This window comes from Aulostomus chinensis, chromosome 11 (assembly GCF_037954235.1).
Source record: "Aulostomus chinensis isolate RoL2024-O1b breed Wild chromosome 11, RoL_Achi_v1.0, whole genome shotgun sequence".
NCBI classification, from domain to species: domain Eukaryota; kingdom Metazoa; phylum Chordata; class Actinopteri; order Syngnathiformes; family Aulostomidae; genus Aulostomus; species Aulostomus chinensis.
Genome location: NC_141330.1, coordinates 15,717,501 through 15,741,663, shown reverse-complemented (window position 1 = coordinate 15,741,663; position 24,163 = coordinate 15,717,501). Strand labels below are relative to the sequence as shown.

Here is a 24,163-nt window from a genome sequence, read left to right as displayed (position 1 = left end):
AAAACTGTTTTCCACTTTTAATAGGATTAATTTCCTCTTCAACCTACACCACAATTTCTAAATTGATATAAATATTTAAAGAATATTCTTATACTTCTGATTACCAGTTGCAACTAATCAAAATATACAATTTACTGCTTTTTTACAATGGGAGAAAATTAATATTGAGTAGAATTAAATTCAAGTTATTATTGGTTCGGCCCTCCAAAACAATTCCGATTTTTCATGTGGCCCCCTGTAGAAATTAATTGCCCAGCGCTGCTCTATGGGCTACACATAAGCAAAAGAATACACACGGAAGTCCAGCCTTTTTTCAGTTTCATGCACCCCTGGGCAACATGGGAATGAATAGCACCCTGCCTCCACTGGTGTAGAGTTCTCTCTAAACATCTTTGATATTCACACTCTGTCATGATATAATCTACTTTTATAAGCCATCAAATTACTTTTTCCACTTATTCCAAAAACATGCTGCTTACATGGCTTAGGGAAAATGAACATTTCACTCATTTACACGCAGCCACACAAATTCCAGCTGGTTCAGACTGTCAGAAAGGCAAAAGACGGAACTAAAGATTCCTGTCCAAATGTGCATTAATGAAAGCAAAACAAAGTGCGACTCAGCTTTTTGCTTTCTTTGTTATGACATGTTGAAAGATTACTAACACTCGTAGCATGCATTTTTATGGATTACCAATGTGCTGTATGAACCCCAATAAAATGCTCCTTAAACCTGACTGATGTCAGCAAATCTTAAGACGCTTTATCAGAAAGTGCAAAATTCTGAAGCTACAACCGGAATGTGCTGTCAATGCCAGCCTTATCAAATGAGGAATATTGCAATTTTCCAAATAGTGGAATATTAGTGCGCATGTAAAATAGCCAATGTTTGCATTAACATCTCCTTACAGCCCATTCAAAAAGAAAGGTGTTATGTTCAGCATCAGATTCTATTTTGCAGGCTTCAGACACCTGAACATGGTTTTTAGGGGGATGGGGATGTGGTTTCACTGGTGATAATGGTCACTGCCTGAGAGCTTTTGCAGTCATTGAGCTACAACTTCTTGATCCTCTCATGGTGGACTGAGAGTGCATCAGACACTAATAAATCAAAACTAAGACAGGCAAATCTGAAAGTTTTGAATTTGCCCCAAAACAAACACATTCTATTGGGGTCTTTACAAATATACAGCAATGGCATGTACAGCTTTTTAAATCAACTGAAAAACAATTCAATATTCCGATTCAACATTAGTCAACTTAGCTAAATGCAAACTTGTTAACCACCACCAATCAGCCAAATGACTTTGCTTTATTGTGCAGCCTCATATACTGATGGAAACTGAAAGTTGTTCCGTCGCTGTCTGTGATTTTCAGATCACATATTTTGCATATTGCAGTTGTTTCGTTGTTGATTACAGAGTAGTGACTTTATGAAAAGGTAATAATCTTTTGAATCAGGTTCTCAGTAACTCTTGATTGCTGCAGGGAGGATTCAGCCTGCCTTCGCTGACACACGTCCTTCACTGCTCACACGTTTGATTGGCGGCTGGCAGATTGAACCAAAGTGGAACTGTTATCAGGGACACTCAGTTGATTCACATCTCGGGTTTTTTATTTTTTTATTTATCATTTTGGGTTTGGGGAGAACATCAAGTCATAGGACTCAAGTCCAATGAAGCAACAGGTATTTTGAGTTAAAGTCAAAGTCCTTTAGAAAACTTTCAAGTTGATTCTGAAGTCATTCTATTTGTGGCCCAAGTTCAAGTCATGTGACTTGAGTCCATACATCTGCTTCTTATAATGCCTGTCTCTTCTTGTCCTCCATAACTCATAGTCTCTCTCTGTATGTCTGTCCTTGCTCTGCTTGAAGTTGCAGCCAGCCAACAATGGCTTCTGTTGTTGCAGTCGCATTTTTAACAGTCTTCTCTCCACTCCCACACGGGTTAATTCAATTGTCCCGGAGCAACATACTTTTTCCCACAGCTCTACAGACTCAACGGTGTGCTGCAGAATGTGCTCAGCCGCTCACTTACTCACAAACACCAGGTGGACAGTCTGTCTAATCACGTGCTCGCATGCCAATTATGGATGGTGCTCATCCAATTGTGTACTGGCATGCAAATAGGATCAGTGATGGCAGCGCCTTTACTAATCATGTGCTTCTATGCAAATAAGGTTCAAACATAGTTCATCCAACCTCATGGTTCAGCGGCATTATTCTGATGAACTAAGTACAGCTTGACATAAAATGCTTGAGTTTATATGCTTGAAGGTGTGTTATCCAGGGACTTTATGGTGTTGAGCTTTCTCACTGTGACCCATTGGGATGATAAACATTACTGCACCATTAATATTGTCTGGGACATCGGTATTCCCTTGCATGTTATCTGTTGTACAATAATACATCCTTTTTACACACTTTTATACTTGAATCACTTTTTCTCGAAGTGGAAATCAAATTAAACCAGTACTTCACCCCCCAAAAAGGGGTTTGTGCCTTTTAAGCTCTCACAAATGTGCCTTGAGCTCGCAAAGATTATTTTTTTTTGCCTCCTGCATTACATTGTGACTCCAGAATGCAGGAATGAGCTTGAAGCTAAAGGTGGCTGTAGGCTAAAAACGGCTACGGCATTAAAAAAAAATTTTAAAAATTGCAAGATGTGTTCTGGCAAACTCACAAATGCAATTTCAGGCATAGTCAACATATTCTTTATACAGCCACCGGCTCAATAATCAGCAAATTCTTTTCATTTGACCCAAAGCAAGTTGGTTCAACTTGCCCGTCATGTTGGATGCAACCATGAATGGCAAAGTCAAAGGGTTATGTCAGTGTCTCAAGTTCAGCTCCAATCAAAGTGTTTGGGGATTACTGATCATATTGCTGGATAAAAAAGACCTGGATTACAATGGAAGATGCAGCTGAGTTTGTAAACAGATGTGTTTTTCCTGTCATTTTGTTGCTGTCAGGTCAAGTCAATTTTTATTTCTGTAGCACATTTACAGACGGCTGAGCCACGCCAAAGTGCTTCACACTGAAGCGCTTGAAGTGCAGTAAACACAGGAATGAACTAAGGCAAAAGGAAGAGGGTTCCTGTAGCAGTTGTTAAACATCAGTCCAAGTTAGCTGTGAGTTAAATATACGTTGCTGCCTCTCTCTACAGCCTTGAAGTGAAAAAAAAAAACCCATCTTTGTGAGTCCAAGAAACCTGCTTTTGAATACTCGACTGGGTAAATACTTTTTGAGGGTTAGGCATCACTTTAAGCTTTGTTTCCATTGTGAGATTTTCTACGTCATTCTTCAGTCAGTTAATAGCCATTGGGTTTAATGTGTCAGTTTGCAGGACAAACTTATTCTTCGGCCCAACTGCTGTTGTCATCTTCAGTGGCTGGCTGGGGGGATAATAGTCTCTGGCAGAAGCTAAACATCAAGCTATAGAAACATTATTATGTGATCCAGGATGTTAACAAATGCCAGAAACAGGTTATACAGATTACATGTTTGTTTCGTTAACGGTTCTAATGTCAACTCTTATCCTAATTTTAGGGCCTGTTAAAACATTGAGTACTGTGGATACAATATTTAACTATGATTTTCTTACATTCTCATCCCAATGCGAAGTCTCCATGGGGATAGAAATACAAGAGCACACACATTCTAGTGAAAGCTGACATCTTGTATGACTGCCATGGCAGTTTGGTTAATGGGTCCAAACAAAGCCTTTCTCCTGTTAGAGCAGAAAAAGAAATAGCAAGATGGTGAGGAGAACCAGAGTAATTGTTTAGTTTGACCAAACAAAGGCCATGACAAATCACATAATCTTTTAATATATCTGTGGTATTTCATCATATACCAAAAAAACAAAAAACATTTTAGCCTGGATCTCGTTTCTTCCTCCTTTTGCCACTTTTTCTCTTAAATGTGCACTGACACACTGTTTCACATTAACTGCTCCTGGATCAGCAATGAAAGTGTTAGATGGTAAAGGGGAGAAGGTAGAAAAGGATGAGATGATGAAAGGCAGATGGGACTTGGAGGGAGCAGAGGGACCTTTGACCAGCCTGCTGTTGTGTGGGAGGCAAGCGGAGAGTAGAGGAGAGAGATTTCAATAGCAAACATAACAGGGATACAGGAGGCATTCTGTCTGACGTCCACTGCTGGGAAGGAAACATTGTGTGCATTTTTATGCGGCATGTTGTGTATGCATGACTCTCACTTCCTGTCCTTCTCCCATATCTATATTTTTGTGTTTCTATTTTCTGTATCATTGACAACCTGATTGCAGTAGTAATTCTGTTTATGATTGCAGATTATTTTCCAAAACATTGAGGAAATGAAAAGAATTTAATAATCACCAGACAATTTTTGAAAAGAAGACCAACTATAAAACTGAATGAATTCACCAAAGATGAGGTCCAGATGAACAAACACTGATGGATTTGACTGTGGCAATCACTTTAGTCCTAGGATTAGTCTTAACTGATGTCTTGGCCTGTCCTCTCTCTTTGCACCGCAGCACAGTCACCATTCAAGTTTACTGGTGTAGAGTTGAGTAGATGTGTATATGTCGTCTATAATGAAAAACAAAAAGGTTCCTGATATAACAGCCAATATAATTTATTTAAATTAAAGCACTCATCCAAATTACTTTGTTCGATCATGCAACATAACTTACAGGCATAATGGATCCATGAACACTGAAGTTATTAAACTGGTTAGAAACTCTCATAGTATTTTTTCATTTCAGTTACCAGACTGCCAACCATGTCAAAGACAATTTAGCATACATTGTTTTTCAAGCAGAACTGGCCTATTGTTGACTATGTATTGAGCACAGATTATAATGTGTGGTCAGAATATAGTCGATCATGATTAGGAAAATCAGTCAGCTGATGTATGAAAAAGCTTTGCACATTCTCCTTCGGGGTCCTGTAGAGATCTCCTCTATCTATGTAACTGTAGAATAGCGAGAAACGTTGGGTTAAAAATAGACCCAACCTCACGGTTCCAGGCACATCAGAAAGTACTGCCTCCCGACATGAGACATTTTTGGAATAAAATAATATCCCCAGAACTAAATTTAGGTCCCAGTTTCCTGCAGTTAAAACAAAGTTAGTCCCTTCCCAAAGGTTCTTGGGTTCTGGTCTCAGGTACAAAAAAAGACTTACCCCTCATCAGTAAATCCAGTTGTCAATTCCAACGTCTGCCTGTTTGATCAGGAACATTTCAGTACAGGGCAGTGAATTATTCAGAACCTGGAATGTCTCACTTATTCACTGAAATATTGTTTGCTGTCTGTGTTCAGCTTGAGAGGGGAAGCTAAAATATCAGCTAACTCAGATATTTGGTTAGCCAACTCTTAGAGGAAGATTTACAGGGTTGGCTGCCAACATCCAACATTAATCCTGGAATTTAATGTGAAAATGAAAGATAGAAGACTAAAAGCTTCAGGTTCATATTATAGGGGAGCTAGAAGTAGCTTGACTACCCTTAAAGCCTAAAATAAGGTTCCTGAAATAAATAATGCAAGGTACATAATGTCAAAGTTGAGCTTACTTTCTTCAGGTTACTTGGGTTACAGATGTCAGGTTACAGATTTACCAAAATCGGAACATTTGTATCCACTTACAAAATTCCATTGTAGAAATCAACTGACTGAAGAAACAAGAGGGAAGGGCAGGGACAGGCTTTGAGAAAGAGAGAATGATTTTCGTACTGACCTCACAATTGTTGCAGCACACTTCCATGTCCACATGCATGTAGCTCGTTGTAAAGCCCCTCAGAAAATAGAGCTCCTCCATATGCAACTGTCTACTGATAAAGAAAGAACGTTTCGACCGCAACACAGCTAGTTTACTTTGCATTGCAATTATGGAATTACTTCATTTGTCCATCTTTAGCCTCATTTAGTTTTTTTGTTGTTGTTGTTGACATTTGTTTACATCTTACTATCTAATTAGGCGTCAACTAATTGTTTTCATATAATTCATTTGATTGAACACGTCTGGGCAGAGCTCCATGTTTACACATTTGAATTGATTTGAAATGTATTTTGTTAGCTCTAGCTCTCACATCACTCTTTGTGGCTGTCAAATTTAGATCCTCTGGGTCATTCAGAGATCCATCTGTCTTAGCCAGCAGTCACTTTAACACTTTCAGCAGTAGTCTACTTATGCAGCCAAAAGTCCGTCAGTAAGGATGTTCCATTAGTGTCTGTAACTTGATATGTTTTGCAGAAACCACTGTTGGGTGTCTGACAGAAAGCAGTGCATAATGTAATGCACGCAGTGATATGAAATCACACAACCTGAGCACAGTGAAATAACAGAGTCTACTTTCACCCAAGATTTAATGTTCCCTGTGACACATAAGCTACCTTTGGGAAATTAGCAATTATGAAGTATTATCTTATGTTATACATGAATGAATGGCTACAAATGGTTTCTTCTTGGAAAATTACCCCTGCAATCCAACTACTTTGACGTTTTTACTGAAAAATGTATAATTTGATGGAGAGGGACAAGCTTGGCTTATTGGTCCAAATGTAAAACAGCAGTTTTATGCCTAGTTGAATAGCATTCTCCCCACCCTGCCAACAATAGACTTATATGACCAATGAGCTATAATTACTGACAATCCTGCATTTACAACTTCCTTCCTCTGTCTTAATGGCTTTTCTCCCTCTCAGAACTTTTGCTCTTAACCAATCATTTTCTCACTTTGTTATTTCAACATCACATCCACAGCCATTATAACAGATTCTAAAGCTGCTTTTCAACCCCATGTGTGGGCTCTCGTATGTTTGCCCTCTGTTTTACCAACCTCAGACAAAGATTGGGGACATTACCTGGGTCTGTTTGTGTTTATTATATTGGCGCTGAAGTATATAAAATCATGCACAAAAAGAAACATTGCATCTAAATGAAACTATGGTCAACTGCTAATTCTGTTTCAGGGTCTGTGTGTGTGTGTGTGTGTGGGGGGGGGGGGGGTGCGCTATCTCAGCAGCCATTGTCTAAGAGGTAGGGTAGACCCTGGACAGGTCACTAGTCCTTCACAGGGTCACATATAGAGACAGACAACCACTTAAAGCCTGATTTATGCTTCTGCGTCGTGGCGACGCCGTACCTACGCCGTCAACGCAGACCCCTACGCCGTAGCCCGAGGTGCACCTCCAAAACATCCTGACTACGCGTCGCGTCGACGCGTAGTGACGTGAACGTCAACGGACTGTGATTGGTCCGCTCACACGACGTTTCCGGTTCAGCACAACAACACCGCCATTTTTAAAGTTTCTGTGGTGAGAGCAACACGCAAAAATAAAAATGGACCAAGCCGAAGAAAGAGTTATCGAGGAGGTTCGCAAGTATGACCACCTTTACAACTTCCATTGTTGTCTCTGTCTCTGACCCATGTGCTATGACCGGAAGAAAACTAAGGAATTCGACAAGAGTCCCCCAAAACCATACGAAGATAAAGCCACACCCCTGTAGTGGCTTGGCGTGGAATTACAGAGCAACACGTTCCCTCAACGCAGAACTATAAATGCACAATGACGACGTAGGGGCTACAGCGTAGGTACAGCGTCGCCACGACGCAGAAGCATAAATCAGGCTTAACACTCACTCTCACATCTATGAGCAATTTAGAGTCTCAAGTTAACCCAACAAGCGTGTTTTGCATGTGGGAGGAAGCCAGAGTACCCAGAGAGAACCCACACAGACATGAGGGGAACATGCAAACTCTGCACAGAAAGGCCAGCCGGTGGATTCAAAAACCAGAACACTCTCACTGTGAGGCTACAGTGCTACCCCCCCCCCCCCACCTCCGTACTGCCTTGTGTTCATGAATTCAGTCAATTCATTTCTGTCATTGAGTCTAGTTCTTTCTAATTTTTCTAACATTACTGCTTGTTGCATCAAGAAACAACAGTTTCTGTTATCGTTTGGCCAGCAGCATCCTGAACTATGAGACCAGCACCGTCATTACTGTTGAGAGGCTGTTAGAATGGCGATGCCTCTCTGCTTTCCCGTCATGGTTGTCGAGAGGAGAGGATCCAGGCATGGCAGCAGGGCTCAACTCATGAACTGAAGAGATCCGGATGGTTTAATCGGGGTGCACGAGGGGTGCATTCACATATGTTCTTACGATGGAGCTGAACAGGACCTACTGCATACAGTATGTGGAGTAGAATAGAGGAGGAGTGGGAAAGCCGCCTAACACCCTCTGAATATCTCTCAACGTTTGTCATAAAGTAGCTCCTCAGCTGATCTCTGTCTTTGTGTCTCTTTAAAGAAAGCCTTCCTGGTATTTAGTTAGGGTCCTTTCTTCTTTGCTTCTCAGAATTTAACAGCTATACTTGGGTGTTCATGAGAGGAAAAACTATGAGAATTGCTGTTTGGCCTCAGTCTTTAGTCAATATTACTGAAATTCTTCAACCAAGCTGTTTCTCTTCTCTTCTCTTTTCCTCTCTTCTCTTCTCTTCACATTCCCTGGCCACAGGGAGAATATATTTTATGATCGCACCCCAGTTGTATCTAGTGTATTTGAAAACCATGAAATTATCGTTGGCGATCTCCTGACCTTGTTGTCTTCTCTTCTCTCCTTCATCTGTCGTCTGTGGCAGATGGATGTTTCAAGCAGTCAGACAGACACTGGCGGCAGACAGAAGACTGTCTGGAAAATCACTTATGTGCTCCTCATAGCCAGGCAGCGTCTTTAATGAATTTGTGACATATTATTCAGATTAAAAAAAGTTACTTTCCAAAGGCTTGTTCATACATAGTAACCATCTCCCGTGAATACGTCCAAACGCTTCTTGTGTTTCTGACAAAGGCTCACAAGCTTGGAGGGTGAATTTATTCAAGGGTTGCTCATTGAGAAGAAAATACTCTCTTCCACAGGAGTTCCTTGATCACATTAACAGAGTTACGCATTCACCCTGCCCAGTACAACCAGTCAGATCTGCTTCCACTGGAGCAGTTGGGGTGAAGCACTTTGCTCAAGGGTACCTCAGTGATGGTGGAACCAGTGCTGCTGTTGATGCTGATAGATCTTTGTGGTCTTTTAGTGAGTCTGGGACTGGGGTGTTACTATTTCACACCAAAAACCTGGTTGTATTAAACCACTTGGGTTAAAGATGCCCTCATATTGCCTTCAGGCATTCTCACACCAGCAGTATTTTGTCCAGATCCTCAGTCTTTTTAGTTTGTTCAAATAGCAGGTGTGAAAGCCTCCTAGGACCACAGTCTGAACAAAACAAAACTGAATTGACCTGAAGAGGTGGTCTTGGTCTGGAATGGATCAAACTGAACCTTGGTTTGCTTTATTTGCATTTTGAAAAACTATTTTGGATAGTTCAGACTTTAGTTCAACCAAGTACAGGAAGTTGTGTCAGGATTTAGTCAGGATTAAACAACTTTGATGAAGAAGTAAAACAACCTGGAAAAGAAGCAGATGGAGAGAGTGGGGGATGAATATTTAGTTTATTGTCATTTGATGTCAATTTTCTCTTCAAAACAATCAGTGACAAATGGAGGGAGATGCAGCCCACATGGGTGATGACAACAGGATGAAATTCTTTAGTTCTCTCACACAGTTGCAATGTGAAACCAAAACTGGCCACATCAGATAAATACAACCGAACAAAAATATGATCCTTGATTGTTAGCACAAGGATTTCCTTTAGATGTGGTCAGGAAAGACCCTCAGTGATTGCCCTTAACAGCTGAAATGTTCCCTTATGCATCGCTAAAAGGTCCTTAGGAGTAAAAAAACCAAACATTTAGGGACCCACCAGTGTTTTATAACATTGATTACTGGTGATTGATGAGGAGGATGACATGAAGACACATTTTTCAGGCCAGGAAGAATCTACTGTACACAATGAGTGATGCACAACGTGGTAGAGAGTAAACCCTAACCCTTTCCTATCTGTTCTTGCTGTCACAACAATATTTTCATGATTCTTACTCTCGTCAGTCACTCTGACTTTGTCCACTCTGTCACATTTCTGCTGGAGTGGATTTCATAAATTTTTTGGTTTTATCCTTCAAGAACACTTGCCTCTTCATCTTTTGGCCAGTTGGACTTTCTATTTTTGTATTCTCTTTCTTGTCCATTTTTGAGTGTCTACCACTTGAAATAATGCTGTTGGATGATGATGTGAGTGAAGCGTAACCATGGTAACTAAAGTGCACATGTGCTGTATCATGACAGTAAGTACCGTGAAAGCCTCAGTCTAAACAATTAGGCACTGGAACCACCTAAGAGGCTTTATGCAGAACTCCTAAACACGCCTCACTTTAGTGAAATATTTTGCCTGAGGAACAATTAAGTTTTAAACTTTAAGGTAGTTTGTAGTGTAACTGGGCTTTGAGCCACTGAAGTAACATCTGTTAGAGCACAGTAAGAAGTCAAACCTCCCTCCTCTGTCTTCATGGAGGGAGTGTTTTTGGGAAGCACAAAATCGAGCAGCCGTTGAATTATTTTTATTGATTCACAGTATCACTCCACTCTGTCTTGTTTATCTGAACCTTTTAACATATTTTTTATATACAGAAATGTAAAGCCTTTATCCTTTGTTGCCTTCATTTTTACACGAACCGTGTCAGCATGTCCTGGATTATTTACGACCTCAGGCCTTTCATGTTTCGTCTCCTCTTGTATACAGATACAGTGTTTGAGATAACACCTTTAGAATACAGTATATGTTCTTTTCTAGTAAATCATACTTGACAAGATGTGAAGATAAGCAGGGATTACACTGAATGAGTTGGTCTGAGAGGAGTAGAGGATGTAGTAAGTTCATTTCTAATAACTATGCTCAACTCTGAATGTGTTTTTTTTGTTTTGTTTTTTTTAGATCAAGATAAGATGATTCAGTATATAAGGAGTGTGACAGTAAAGCTGTGTCTGTGTTTTTGTTTTCTTTATTTTTGGATAAGAGTCCTGCACATCAGAAAACACAAAAAGACATTATGATTTCAATTACTTTTTTTTCTGCTCCAATGGATTTTGTTTCCTATTCTCTTGTGCAGCTGACCAGTTTATTTGCCGCACCGAGGCGATAGCAGACATCGTGATCCTGGTGGACGGCTCCTGGAGTATTGGTCGGCTCAACTTCCGGCTGGTCCGCTTGTTCCTAGAAAACCTTGTGAACGCCTTTGATGTTGGCTTCGATAAGACCAGGATAGGTGAGTCTAAGCTACTTTCCTCCTCCGACAGTTGGAGACTCTTGTGGTCTTGTGATGTAAATAACTCGTGTCTGTCAATAACTATGCTTTTTTCTGTATTCATCAACTCTATGAGTGTAAGATGGAGAATGTAATCCAAGTGAATAACCTGCCATGTTGCAAAAAAAGGTTTGCACTGACATTTTTTGGTGTGATTGTAGGTCTGGCTCAGTACAGTGGCGATCCAAGGATAGAGTGGCACCTAAATGCTTTCACTACTAAAGACGCTGTCATTGATGCTGTTAAGAACCTTCCTTACAAAGGAGGAAACACTCTCACAGGTACTCCATTACACCTTTACCAACAAACCGTTACTAGTAGTACTTTTATAATCTCATCTGGTCTCGCCTCTAATTGTCTAACTGTTCCCGTAAACCACGTTCCTCCAGGCCTGGCTTTGACCTATATCTTGGAGAACTGTTTCAAGCCTGAGGCTGGTGCGCGTGATGGTGTTCCCAAGATTGGGATCCTCATCACGGATGGGAAATCTCAAGATGATGTTATCCCGCCTGCAGAGAGCCTGCAAAAGGCCGGAGTGGAGCTGTTTGCTATTGGTGAGTATCGGCACAGGCAAACGCAGTAGTGTGGAAAGACAGAGGGGAAGGGTCATATTTATCTTAAGATTACTTCTTGCCTTTGTGCTAAAACCTGACAATAAAGTTTCCTAAAAGTGAACTTATTCACAGTCCTGCTGTGCTATATTCAACTCATAAGAATTTAGAAAACAACCCACGTTGGCCAAAGTGCCGTACAAGCCGCAGCAGACGGATAAAATCACAGATACAATAAAGAACAACAACATAAATATCAGGCACAGTGCTCAGAGGTACAAATAAAAAGCCTGAGTCACAAAAACAGAAACATCAGTGGGATTCAAATGCTAGTATATAAAATGGCTTTTGAACCTGGAGCCAGTGGAGGAGGCAGCAGTGTTCCACTGTGTAGGGGAAAGACTGGAGCCCCAGGCAGGCTAACCTGAGGGTGCTGGGGGTGGACAGAGTGGTAAGGAGCATTACACAGTTACACACAGACTATTTATTAAGGCTGAACAAGAGGAAGGCCAATGCTAATGTGGCTTAAGTCTTTGTTTCCCTACTTTTTTCAGGTGTCAAGAATGCTGATGAGAACGAGCTGCGCTCCATCGCCTCTGATCCGGACAACTCTCATGTATATAATGTGGCTGACTTCAACATAATGAGCTCCATTGTGGAGGGACTGACCAGAACAGTGTGTGAACAAGTGGAGCAGCAAGACAAGGACATCAAGCAGCGTAGGGAGACAAAGATTAGTTATTTTAAAGGATCCCAACAAGCTATTGATGTACTGTAGCCAATTAAATTAGTTCCTGGGGTCAGCAATGAATATACTACACATTTCACATTTATACTGATTCAATTATATCAAAGCTTGCTTTGCATCAGTATGCAACGCATATTAAACCAGTCGTATCTGAATATACCTTTCAGTCAAATATTTAACATGAATCTAAAGATATATAATGTCTAACTAGAATTATAGGACTTGAATGAAGCAGAACACACCTGCCATCTGCATGGCAGTAGATGCATTTTCTGCCCTTTCTTTTTTTTTTTAGTATGATGTTGTTTTCATCAGGCAGATATTAAGAGGTAAATTACTCTGGTTTGTTACAGTACGTAGACAGCACAGACTGTGGAGCGCTAATGAATATGTATGTCTCAGAGGTGCATTTTTGTGCACATGCAGCACTGCAGTCAGGGATCTGCTCTCCAGCATTTACTCTTTTCACTTATTTGGGGCTGATGATAATGTTTTGAAAAGTCCAGTCAGTAATTTTGAATGTGATGACTTTGAATTCTCCTAATGCATCCCTAAATGATTCATTGGAATAGCTGTTTTTACCATTTTCATTAGGACGGAACGGCTAACAACAGCTATAGGCTTCATTGGAGGCTCTATGCTTTCATCTCACTCCCCTGCTATAAGTTCTAACCTCATTGGATGCAGGATGGGAAACCAGAAATAGGATGTCTCCAAAGGGACAACGTAAATCCTGTTTTATGTGTTTTATTGTCCTCCAACACGATGTAACTCTGGTCTCAACATATGTGAATTTTTCTTGCACTCAGTGTGACTAATTTGATGTAATCTCTCTCTTTCCTCTCCGTTTCTTTTTTCAGTACTGCCACCAGAGGAGATGGGCCCACCGTCAGACCTGGTGACATCAGAGGTCACCGCCAGGAGCTTTCGAGTTACCTGGAGCCCCTCTCCTGGAAATGTAGTGAAATACAGAGTGGTTTATTACCCTTCACAGGGAGGAGAACCGCAGGAGGTGAGTGTGTTTTCTGCTAAGAACACACTACTGCCAAATAAAGGTATCACTTTATGAATATCAATGTCATTGCAACTTTATAGCAGAACTTACCACGTACTGATGTCAGGAGAGTCCACAGGAGCAGAGAGACGTCTGTTCTGCTCCTCCATCATCTTTACTACACTCATGGGAATTATCTGGGCTCTTTATGATGGTCTAAACTTTGAGTTCAGATTTTCCTTCTGACGTAGGATGTATCATTCATCCATAGCTCTTTCTCTTTCTCTCTCTTTCTCTCTCTCTCATTCATCCATTCATGACTCCCTTGAACGTGCATGCCGATAATGAGGGCTCTCTAGAAATGATACTCTAGCTGATCCAGGCACCTGTTTGATTTTTCCAGAACGTTTGACCTCAGACACCATTAAATCTTTTTTGCTTTGCTGAGTGTACAGCGACCAGATGTTGTGGAGCTGCATGTAAGGAGTCCATTCCAGCTGGCTCTGACAGGACCTAATGTGTATCTCAACTGCGCCTCTTTCAGCTTGGAATGACAACAAATGTTTTAAGCCTCCCCACCCAGTCTCCTTCTCTCTTTCCTGTCCTTACCTTTTTTTGATATTGCTCTCTTGGGTTTATCATTTTCATTGTTCCCCATTAATTACTCCACATTCCCTTTTCTTTATACTTCCCTTGGTGTTTCCTATCTATTTCTGGTTGTCATTTCTCTTTCTGACTCTTCCATGCATTGCACACATCCTCCTCTCATGCTTCTGCTCCCTAGGCTGTAGTAGATGACGATGAGACTTCAGTGGTGCTGCAGCATCTCAGCTCCCTCACTGATTATGAGCTGGCTGTGTTTGCTGTTTACGAGAATGAAGCAAGTGAAGCCCTGAGAGGATCGGAAACAACACGTAAGTTTATTATGGAGAAATGTGACAAGTAAAGCCTGACACCAATGTTTCAGTCAGCATCACAAGCTAATGATAATGGCCTGTTGAAAATAATGCTCCAAATAATGCAAGATGATGAAAGGGTCCAGAAGGATGACATTTGTTTCATGCTTAAAATTCAGTAAATATTCGTTTTTTTCCTAAGCTAGGAGATTTGTTGTTTTGATGAATGTTTTTTTCCCTGTTTTCTGAAAGTTTAAGTTTGCATATTATATTTATACTGTAAATATGAAGCCAGTGACTCAACTGCTGTTTGCGCTTTGAAAGATGTTAAACAGTTCAAATCCTCATAATTTCATTTTCCTCATGGTTGCCATTGCTAAGACCCATCTAGCAAAACAATGACAGACATTTTCACCTCCACCTCCATAGGACTGCACATCATGAATATGTGTTACTGATTAATGTTCTAACACAAATCTGCTCGGTGGGAGAGACCCCAGTTAATTTGTGAAATCAGATGAGAGTTTAAAACTGATAAAAGTCCATTCAAATAAATGATTAATTTTTACAATCACTTTGTGTCTATGATTGATTTATCTATTTTTTTTACATTGTTCACCCCTTTTAAAAATGGCTTTTTTGATATAATTTTTTTCAAATGAATGACTGCACACATTTATGTTCATTTCAAAATACGCACTGATTTTGTTGTGTATATTTGATTACTGCCCAACAGCTCATTCATAGATGCAGGAGGAGCACAGATCAGAGAAGTGTTTTACTTTGCTTAACACACAATCTTAGTGAAGGATTTAGAAAGAAGCAATCCAATTATCAACCCAAATTCAAAAGATTTGTATTCCTTTATTGACCTGTGCTTCTGTGCGTGCTTGGGCGCGCGTCTGTGTGTGTGGGTGTTTGTGGTGTGTATGTGTTCATAGTTGCACTTCCCGCTGTGACCAGCCTCCAGTTATTGGACGTGACTCACAGCTCCATGAAAGCAAGATGGAACAATGTGGACAGAGTGTCTGGCTACATGTTGTTGTACGCTCCGCTTACAGGTGATGGAGACTTGGATGAGAAGGAGGTAATGAAAATGACAGGAGACAGGAAAGTGCTAAAAAAAAAAAGAAAAAAGATTTGAACAAATAGATTCCATTCATTGTAGTTTCAAATGCCAAGTTTCCAACAAAGAGCTAATGGTTTTGAGTTAATTGTTGACGTTTGTATGTTTTGCTCCATAGGTCAAAGTATCAGATGCAGTGACAGAGCTGGTCCTGGATCAGATGCTTCCTCACACTGAATACACTGTCACTGTTTATGCTCTGTATGGAGAGGAGGCTAGTGATCCCATTACAAACCAGGAAACTACACGTCAGTGACCCCCCCCTCCCACACACACACACACACACACACATACACAGGCCCTCACTCTCCCTCTTTAAAGAATTGAAATTAAATTACTCTAAATGGCCCGTGAGGAGGTCCCGCCCAACAAAATCCTTAGTGTCCAAATGAAACATGAACACACATACAGGTTGATCTGTTCTACCTGTGTCTCTCCTTAGTACCACTGAGCCCTCCCAGCAACCTCCAGTTCTCTGACATCACCTACAACTCTGCACACATCAGCTGGGACCCTGCACCCCATGGAGTTACTGGATACCGAATTATGTGGGTCAAGACTGATGGACTCGACACACAGGAGGTGTGTGTGTGTGTGTGTGTGTGTGTGTGTGTGTGTGTGTGTGTGTGTGTGTGTGTGTGTGTGTGTAAGAAGCATTTCTCAAATGCCATAGTTGTAATTATTCATTACAATATCGAGTAACAACTTTTGTGGCTGAGATATGAAGAAATATCAGAGTGGGAAAAAGGAGATTAACAGTGATTCTGCCTCAAAATATGAAAATGAGTCAAATGTGTTATGAGAAACCAGCTTGGAATCTGTACAGGTTTTGCATTTACACAGGAGAGTTGTGTATGTGAGTGTGCATGTGTAGTGCTGTGTACTTGTCATCGCAGTGGTTGCATCTAGTTTGTTGAACGAGTGTTAGACACATCAATGTGTTCCAAATTCCGAATGAGTAGTGTCATGATTAATTAATTAATTAATTAATTAAAATTGATTAAACTGAGCTGTATTAAACTTACCAGTGTGTGTGTGTGTGTGTGTGTGTGTGTGTGTGTGTGTGTGTGTGTGTGTGTGTGTGTGTGTGTATTGTTTCTCCATTCAACCTGCAGGTGGAGGTGGGTCCGGTGACCTCATACGACCTCAGCGAGCTGACATCTCTGATGGAGTACTCAGTAGCCATCTTTGCTGTGTATGACGAGGGCCAGTCAGAGCCACTCACAGATGGATTCACTACCAGTAAGCCCATTTGTTGACTACAAGATTAACTGGCTAGCTGGATCCTTAAGTTATAGCTTTAGTTATTTTAGTCTTGGATGAGTGTGAACCTTTAATCCAAATGCAGGAGCATGTTGATTAAAGGTAGTTGTAGTTTAGTTTGTCCTCTTAATTTGTAGAAACTCCATTTCCCTCAATTCTGCTGAAGAGAGTGTTGTCAATTTTTTTTAAATTTAAAAAAAAAAAATTGTTTTATCAATACCATTAGAGGGCGAGCCATTTTTCTCTTGGTGCCAAACAGGGTTGAATTCTATTACCCCGACTGGTCCTTGTGCCACTTTGGCTGTCTTCCCATCTCATTTATACCTCAGCAAAATAGCCCAGTCACATTATAAAGGTCATTTTACTGTCCCTGACTATTCCCTCACGTTAACAGTTATTGATTTGTTAGAATACCCCTTTAAGCAACAAGCGGTTGCGCTCCGGTGCTGCTGAGTCAGCTGAAAGAGTATTTCTGGAATGCAACTCTTTAAAGACTGACTTGAAATGCTGTGCTGATTTTTTTTTTTCATCTCTTTACAAACTTCGTCATGTGGATCAGCTGTCAGAGAAGAAGTGTCAAGAAGTAACACAAGTTGGCCAGTAGTTTGAAGGTTTTGTGGATGTGGTGGGAATTCTGAATGATTGGAGTTCACGTACAAAAAATAGGGTCCAACAAGCTTTCCTGAACAAACCTCAAGTTAAAGTCCAAAAAGCGATGTCCTAAGTGATGTATTACAAAAACTCAAACAAACACAACAAAAGCTGGTAGAAATGTAATGTGTCTGATTGAGTCCTATTCTGAGATCAAGACTCTTTGAATTGCCTGCTGCTGCATACAGAAGTGGATCGTCAGTTCTGTGCATCTTTTGGTTCCTGGGGAAATACAAAATGAATATTTGGGGTTGCAGTATTTTAAAACATGCATGGTTAAACGGGAAAGGTTAAAGCGATACTTCGCTCAAAAAGAATGTTTTACCTTTCAAGTACTCACAAATCACGCAAAACATTTTTCTGACCACTTCATCACTTCTTAGTGACTCCTTAATGAGGACAGAGCCAGCCACGTATATTTAGCTTGATACTAATGGTGACCTCGGCCACCAACTACAAACAAGAGCAAAACTGTCAACTGGACAACTTTGCTGTCGTTCGCAGTTAGTTGCCATTAGCTAAAATAAAGTAAATCTGGCTGGTTCTTTCAGCTTCCTTGAGTCACAAAGAAGTGATACACAGCAATGAAACGTCCTTATGTGCTCAAGATGCCTATTTGTAAGTATTTGTTTAAAATAGTAATGTTTAGTTGTGTTTCTCAGCTCCAGTACCAGGTCCTCTACATCTCCGCACCAGCGATGTTGGTTCAGACAGCTTCCAGATCAGCTGGGACCATTCAGCTAATGACATCATCCTCTACAAACTCTCCTGGGCACCGCTCATGGGTGGCGACACAAAGGAGGTCAGTAACATGCAGTATAAGGTCATCGTCATATAATAGAAAATGCTGACAACGCTATAGGCTTGAAACATTAAGTTTGAGTCCTGGCCACCCCAAGCCACAAATTTGTATTTTCTTTTCATCAGTCTGACAAATATTACTCCAGTAAAACTGTAATTTAGTGCCATAAGATTAATATTCTACACAGATTTAGAATTTTCAACAAGGCAATGGTTTACTTATTATCTCCATGTGCCCAGATAAAGTGGAGGCTGTACTTTATAGACATGAATACAGGCTTAACTGCTCGATGGGTAGACATTAAAACCCCTGGCACGGCTGAATATAAATAAAGGCTGAATAAATGTAGAAATTAATGGCTTGGGTGTTTTATTACCATGATCTGAGGTTTAGAGACAACTGGGAGGCAGAGATAGAGCCCTCAGGTCTATAACGGAGTGTATGCAAGTGTGTGTGTGTGTGTGTGTGTGTGTGCGCGCGTATTTGTCTGCATGTTTTGTGAGGGTGTATGTTTCGGTGAGAGTCATCGGAGCTGAAAGTAACTCTGTGGTGTTGGAGAGGTGGGCCGGTAATACAGCAGCTTTGCTCCGTCTCACCCACATAAAGTAAACACGCATCCTGCATTGACTGGCCTGTATTTGTACATCTGACAGGAGAATAAACAACACCTTTACACAGTCACACACACAGATTGTACACTAATCTAGAAATGCATGGAGAGTAAGTAATAAAATTGATGAGCCTTTTCCGGCTTTTTTTTTGTGTCTGTACTCTTGGTTCATCAATAAAATGAATCTCCTCTTTAATTAGGCAAATACTACTGTGGGCACTGCAAAGGAAAAATACTATAAAACTATAAAATACGTCTCACTAAAAGCAAGAAAATGTAAAAAGAAAAGGGAGCAAATCAATCATTAATATACTTAGGAAAGCACAAAAACCTGGCCCCACCGGTGAAATTTGCACATAACTGAGTCTCCAAAGGCTCTGTGAAGAAACACATTCCTGCAATAATCTGGATAGTGAGTCACCTACTGTAAATTCCAGTTTCAAAGTTGCTCTCTGCAGAAGCAAGTTGTACTTTTGATGACCTCTTTGTATTTACTTTGGGGCCTGGCTCATTTTTGTGTTGCACAAATTGCAGATAGATGTTGGACGTCAGCAGCAGCAGCTGGTCCAACTGGCTACCCTGTCGTATTCGGGGAAAACCACACATTTCTGATTTCTCATATTGTAATGATCTTTGTAAGTGTTTATAATGGCCTTATTCTAACTCTGTTTTTATTGTACATACTTAAAGAATAAATAACTTCGTCAGATTATTGGCTTGTGCTAAAACTTGTGTCACATCTTGAGAGTTACTCAGGCAACTTTATTTCTATCTGGCACATAAAATATTTGAACAACAAATTCAACAAATTACAAAAGCCCAGAACAGTGATGAGTCAGCTAACACCTTTTCAGTCATTTTCAAAGCACAAAATAAAGGGAATTATTGTACTTGTACTCCTTGTGTGTTTAGCATGATTTCACACCTTTACTGGGCAAATTGAGTCCTTCTCACCAGGGGTCTTTTCTGCAACAAAACGAACGACTAGTCAAATGTTTATGTAATGCAAAATTTTAAAGATGAAGTGGTGATATAAAACAGCATTAATATCAGCCAGCAGTTTTTGGATTTTTTTTTGGAAGTTGATATTTTCCAGAGAAAATATATTGTTGAACATCGTACAGGATCTTTTTCTCTCTTTTCCAGGTTCTCTTAAGTGGAAGCGCCAACAGCTACATCCTGACCCGTCTGAGTCCATCTACTGATTATGAAGTCCTGTTGACGGCCATATTCAAAGATGAAAAGGAGAGTGACACCGGGTCCGTCATAGAGACCACATGTAAGAGGGTTCATGTAGTAGTGTTCGTGACTTGGTTGTCCTTTCATCACCTTATCAATTCATAATTTGTTAGAAAAGGTGAAAGATGTAGTTTCAGGGCATAGGATCCTCTGAATTTCCCTTATTAGAATTAACCTGTGAACAAAGTAACTCTTCAACTGTCTTTTCAAAAATTGCAGCAGAACAGTGCGACCATCCACTTCCTCGTCGCAGATTCCTTGTGTCATCATGAAATTAGCTGCATGAAACCGATTACGTTGACTTGTTTGTCCTTGCTTATCCCAGAAGAAAATCTATTTTCCTATCAATTGTGTGTTACATTTTTATCTAATTACCCAAGCTATTGATAAATAGTATTGCTGAGAGCAGTTCAAGTTTAATTATCTGATTTATGCTTTCTTTATTTCCCCAGTGGCCAAGACAACAACAATTGCCACCACAACTGCAGGTAAGATGTGTCTAAATCACTGTGAAACAATGAGTCCGAAATGTCAGTGGTGACATGGTTCAAACTTAACATTCTCAGTGTTGTCCATGGCAACGCGTTGGTGGCTGTTGGTGAGGGTGAATGAACTTGTCTTGACCTGGCCAAACAGGATGCTGAAAACACCCGGTACCATGGTGTACTACTAAATGTATTAAAGCTAGTTTTACTTCAAATCAGTGCACTCATGAGAGTTTTTTTTTTTTTATAGAAGTTATTATTCATTTTTGCTATATTTTACAATTTATGGGGTCAAAGAGATTGATAGGGACCAGTCAATAAGGAGGGAGATGCCACCGGAAATTGGAAATTACCAAACAGCTTCTACAAGTTTAAAGCTTATTAAGTGTCCAAAGCATTATGGAAAGGAGCCCTGTCCATTATTTAGGCCCAAAAACATAGGAAGATGGTGCTCAGGTTAAAAAAAATACTTTTGCAAATTGTATCCTACATATATTTTACATATGCATATTGTAGTTAAGACACCAGTGAGCTGAGATATGGTCCTTTTAAAACCAGAGACACATGAATGTACAGTAGCATGCTCCTCCCCATGCAGTATTCAACAACCCCTCTCTCCCTAATAAATGGATCAACGGTCTAGGGTTCAGCAGCCTTTACTGTACGTGGGCTGTGTTAGGTAACTAAGAAAAACAATTGATACACATTTCTCAATATAGCATCCCTTTCCTGTTAACAATTTTCAAGAGCATGAAGAAAATCTATCAAAGTGTTTTAAGAGATAATTCATAATGTGTAAATAGCAGTAATCCAATATGGCTGTGACAAAAATGATTTAGCTTTGCCGACATGTGAAAACATGAAGTTTCCTTGGATCCAGTGTGTCTGTTCTTAGGTTATGGAGGGCAGATCAGAATCATAGCAACCTGAGACACTTTTTAACAGATAAAACTATCCATTAGAATGTAGATGGAGCTGCATTTTGCATCATCTCCACAACAGCTGCAGCCACAGTCATAGAAATGCCAAGAGATGCGAAGCAACAAACACACAAAGAAAACCACATATTACTGATTTTCTCAGAAGATTTGAATTGGACATAATTTGAGTCTTAATCAGTGATTGTCAAGTCTTCCTGTTTGTGAACTCTTATAGGCTCGGGTAGGTTTCCGGTTTTAGCGGTCCGAACTGGGTGTACAGGCTCACACCAGTTAAATTTTGTACTTCAGTTTTACTAAAACAGTGTAAACAAACATGAATGTAGGCTAGCTAGCGTGTCTGAGCGTGGCCTGACCACTGAGGCACAGCATTGGCTTTACTCTCTGTGCAGAGAAACTGACCTAGTTTTAATCCTGTTGTAACAACACTAGTATGCTCCTAAAAATAGTTCAGAAAACACACCATTTGCTTTGATTCAGTGAATATAAAAGTGAAATATTGTCCACTTGGATGCACCAGAAGAAAAAGCCCTGGGAGATCACTTGCGTTGTCATAAATGTGTTTACAAAGTCGGCTTCACTCAGCAACTGTAGCTCTTCATTATTTCCGAGGCGACCCAGAGGCCGCCTGGACTGTTTGTATGAAGAGCAAACTGCAGCTAATCGAGTCCAAGCCGTTTCCACACTCTTAACAATTTAAGAAGCAACACGTCTCCATTCTTTAAGTCTTTGCTCACTGCCCTTGAAACTTTGGTACATCTGCTTTGTTTAAGTTTCCAAGTGCTTCTGTGAAAATCACAAATCAAATTGTCCTGTTGAAAGACATTAAGAGGCTCCTGTTTTTTAAATTAATGTCGGTTGTTAAACGTTGTAATTTGTGTGGCTCTTAACACACATTTTCATCCATTCAGGACCTTTAAAACATGTCAACTTGGATTACAACAATTGAAATAGACAAACACTTGGCTTTCGTCTGGAGTTCCTGAGAACAATCTGCTCTACTTGAAACCATTTTTAGATTCTTAAACAGCATGGTCAGAATTTGGCGCTAGCCATTGCTTGTTTTTATTTATTTATTTTTTTAGGGTTTCTCTGATCCCAAAGTACAATAAAAATGTGGGGAAAAATAGCAGAAATAGCAGCTTTTCAGTGGAACATATTAATCCGACCGTGCTGTAACTGATGATTGTGATGTGGCACAGCGCCCCGTCAGGCGGTGAGGAACCTCCTGCTGAGTGATGAGACCACACAGAGCCTTAAGGCATCATGGGAGCTTGAAGACCCCCGTGTTGAGAGCTACAGGATCTCCTACGCCGGCCTCAAGGGTGATCACAAAGAGGAGAATGTGAGTTTAACAGGATGTCATTTGCAGGTTATAAATGATCAAATGCAGATGTAAAGGTTTTAGTAACATCAGGCTTGTCCTACTGATTTGAATGTTTGCTCTCATGAAAATACAGTAAGTACAAGTGCAGTAGACTTAAACAAATTCCTTTGTTGAGTAGTGAATATTGATTGTTGAGTGTGGACAACTCTGGGTTTGAGCTGGAAGGAAGGTCCTCGTTGTTTCACACCGCCAGCCAGCTGGATGGCACTGCAGTGGTCACTGTTGGGTCATCTGCTCCAATCAGAAAACTGATTACACTTTTAGTCCTGGGCCACTTGGCCTCTCGTTCCTGATCCCTTTATCTGTGGTATGAGCCTTCGAGTTCAGCAGCATGTGCTGACCCTGATTGCTGCCGCACACACACACACACACGCACGCAGGCACACGCGCATGCGCACACACACACACACACACACACACACACACACACACACACACACACACAAAAAACCCTCCATTGCTTTGCTTCTCTCTGCTTTGCCTCCCTCTTGTCTTTTCCTCTCTCACCTCCTCTTAACTTTCCTCCCACTCCCCATCTTCCTCTCCCCGTTTTAATTTCCCGATGTGGTGTCAGAGCCGTAGAAGATGGAGAGGCCTGGCCAAGCCACAAGACATTCCATTATCTTTTCAGCAGCCATGTACCTCACTCGGAGCAGAGATGGGGTGTAGCAGAGAAACGAGTAAAATAAACAAAATGAGGGCGGGGAGAATCAACTGCTAAACAAAATGGAAAAAAGGCTTAAATCTGTCTGCTGGCTGTTGGATAGAGGTGCTTGCTGCACAGATTTAGAAAGTTTTGATGCGGAGGTTTGTGAGTGACAGCATATCAGTGTTTGTGGATATGTGCACTGTGTTGTGTAAGTACCATCCACCACTGGTCTCACATTCTGCATCACTGGCATGGGGAGTGGGCACGCCCACAAGGAGGCTAAAACCCAGGGGCGCTTACCTCAGTCACCAGCATGTCACTGAGGTGTCAGGGAGGGACATTTACACGCTGCACAACACAATGCACCGGCCACATTTCGACTTTTTTAGGTACTAAATGGAGTGTATGAGCAGGTGCTTCAGTTCCTCAGGCGGAACTGGACAGCTCCTTCCATCTTACTAGGTCAGACCGCTCCGCCTTGACAGCACAGGACAAAAAGAGGATCAGGACTGTCTCATTTTGTTTGTCTTCTTTTTTGGGGGTAGAAAATGCTAGGTCCATTACAGATGCATGCATTTTGGAACACCAT

The 24,163-nt window shown here is 40.7% G+C and overlaps 1 protein-coding gene across 7 annotated transcripts in view; it reads left to right on the top strand.

Moving 5' to 3' along the window:
* The window catches only part of col14a1a (collagen, type XIV, alpha 1a), a 150,628-nt gene that overhangs the window by 48,420 nt on the left and 78,045 nt on the right, over positions 1–24,163 (top strand). For all 7 annotated transcript variants that reach the window (XM_086218871.1, XM_086218869.1, XM_086218870.1 and 4 more), the window contains 14 exons: positions 11,041–11,196; positions 11,397–11,516; positions 11,625–11,789; positions 12,341–12,505; positions 13,395–13,546; positions 14,313–14,442; positions 15,366–15,511; positions 15,669–15,798; positions 15,993–16,132; positions 16,666–16,792; positions 18,127–18,266; positions 20,023–20,155; positions 20,568–20,603; positions 22,741–22,883. In XM_086218871.1, the coding sequence (XP_086074997.1) occupies positions 11,041–11,196; positions 11,397–11,516; positions 11,625–11,789; positions 12,341–12,505; positions 13,395–13,546; positions 14,313–14,442; positions 15,366–15,511; positions 15,669–15,798; positions 15,993–16,132; positions 16,666–16,792; positions 18,127–18,266; positions 20,023–20,155; positions 20,568–20,603; positions 22,741–22,883 (1,883 nt within the window). The remainder of the gene's footprint in view (positions 1–11,040; positions 11,197–11,396; positions 11,517–11,624; positions 11,790–12,340; positions 12,506–13,394; positions 13,547–14,312; positions 14,443–15,365; positions 15,512–15,668; positions 15,799–15,992; positions 16,133–16,665; positions 16,793–18,126; positions 18,267–20,022; positions 20,156–20,567; positions 20,604–22,740; positions 22,884–24,163) is intronic.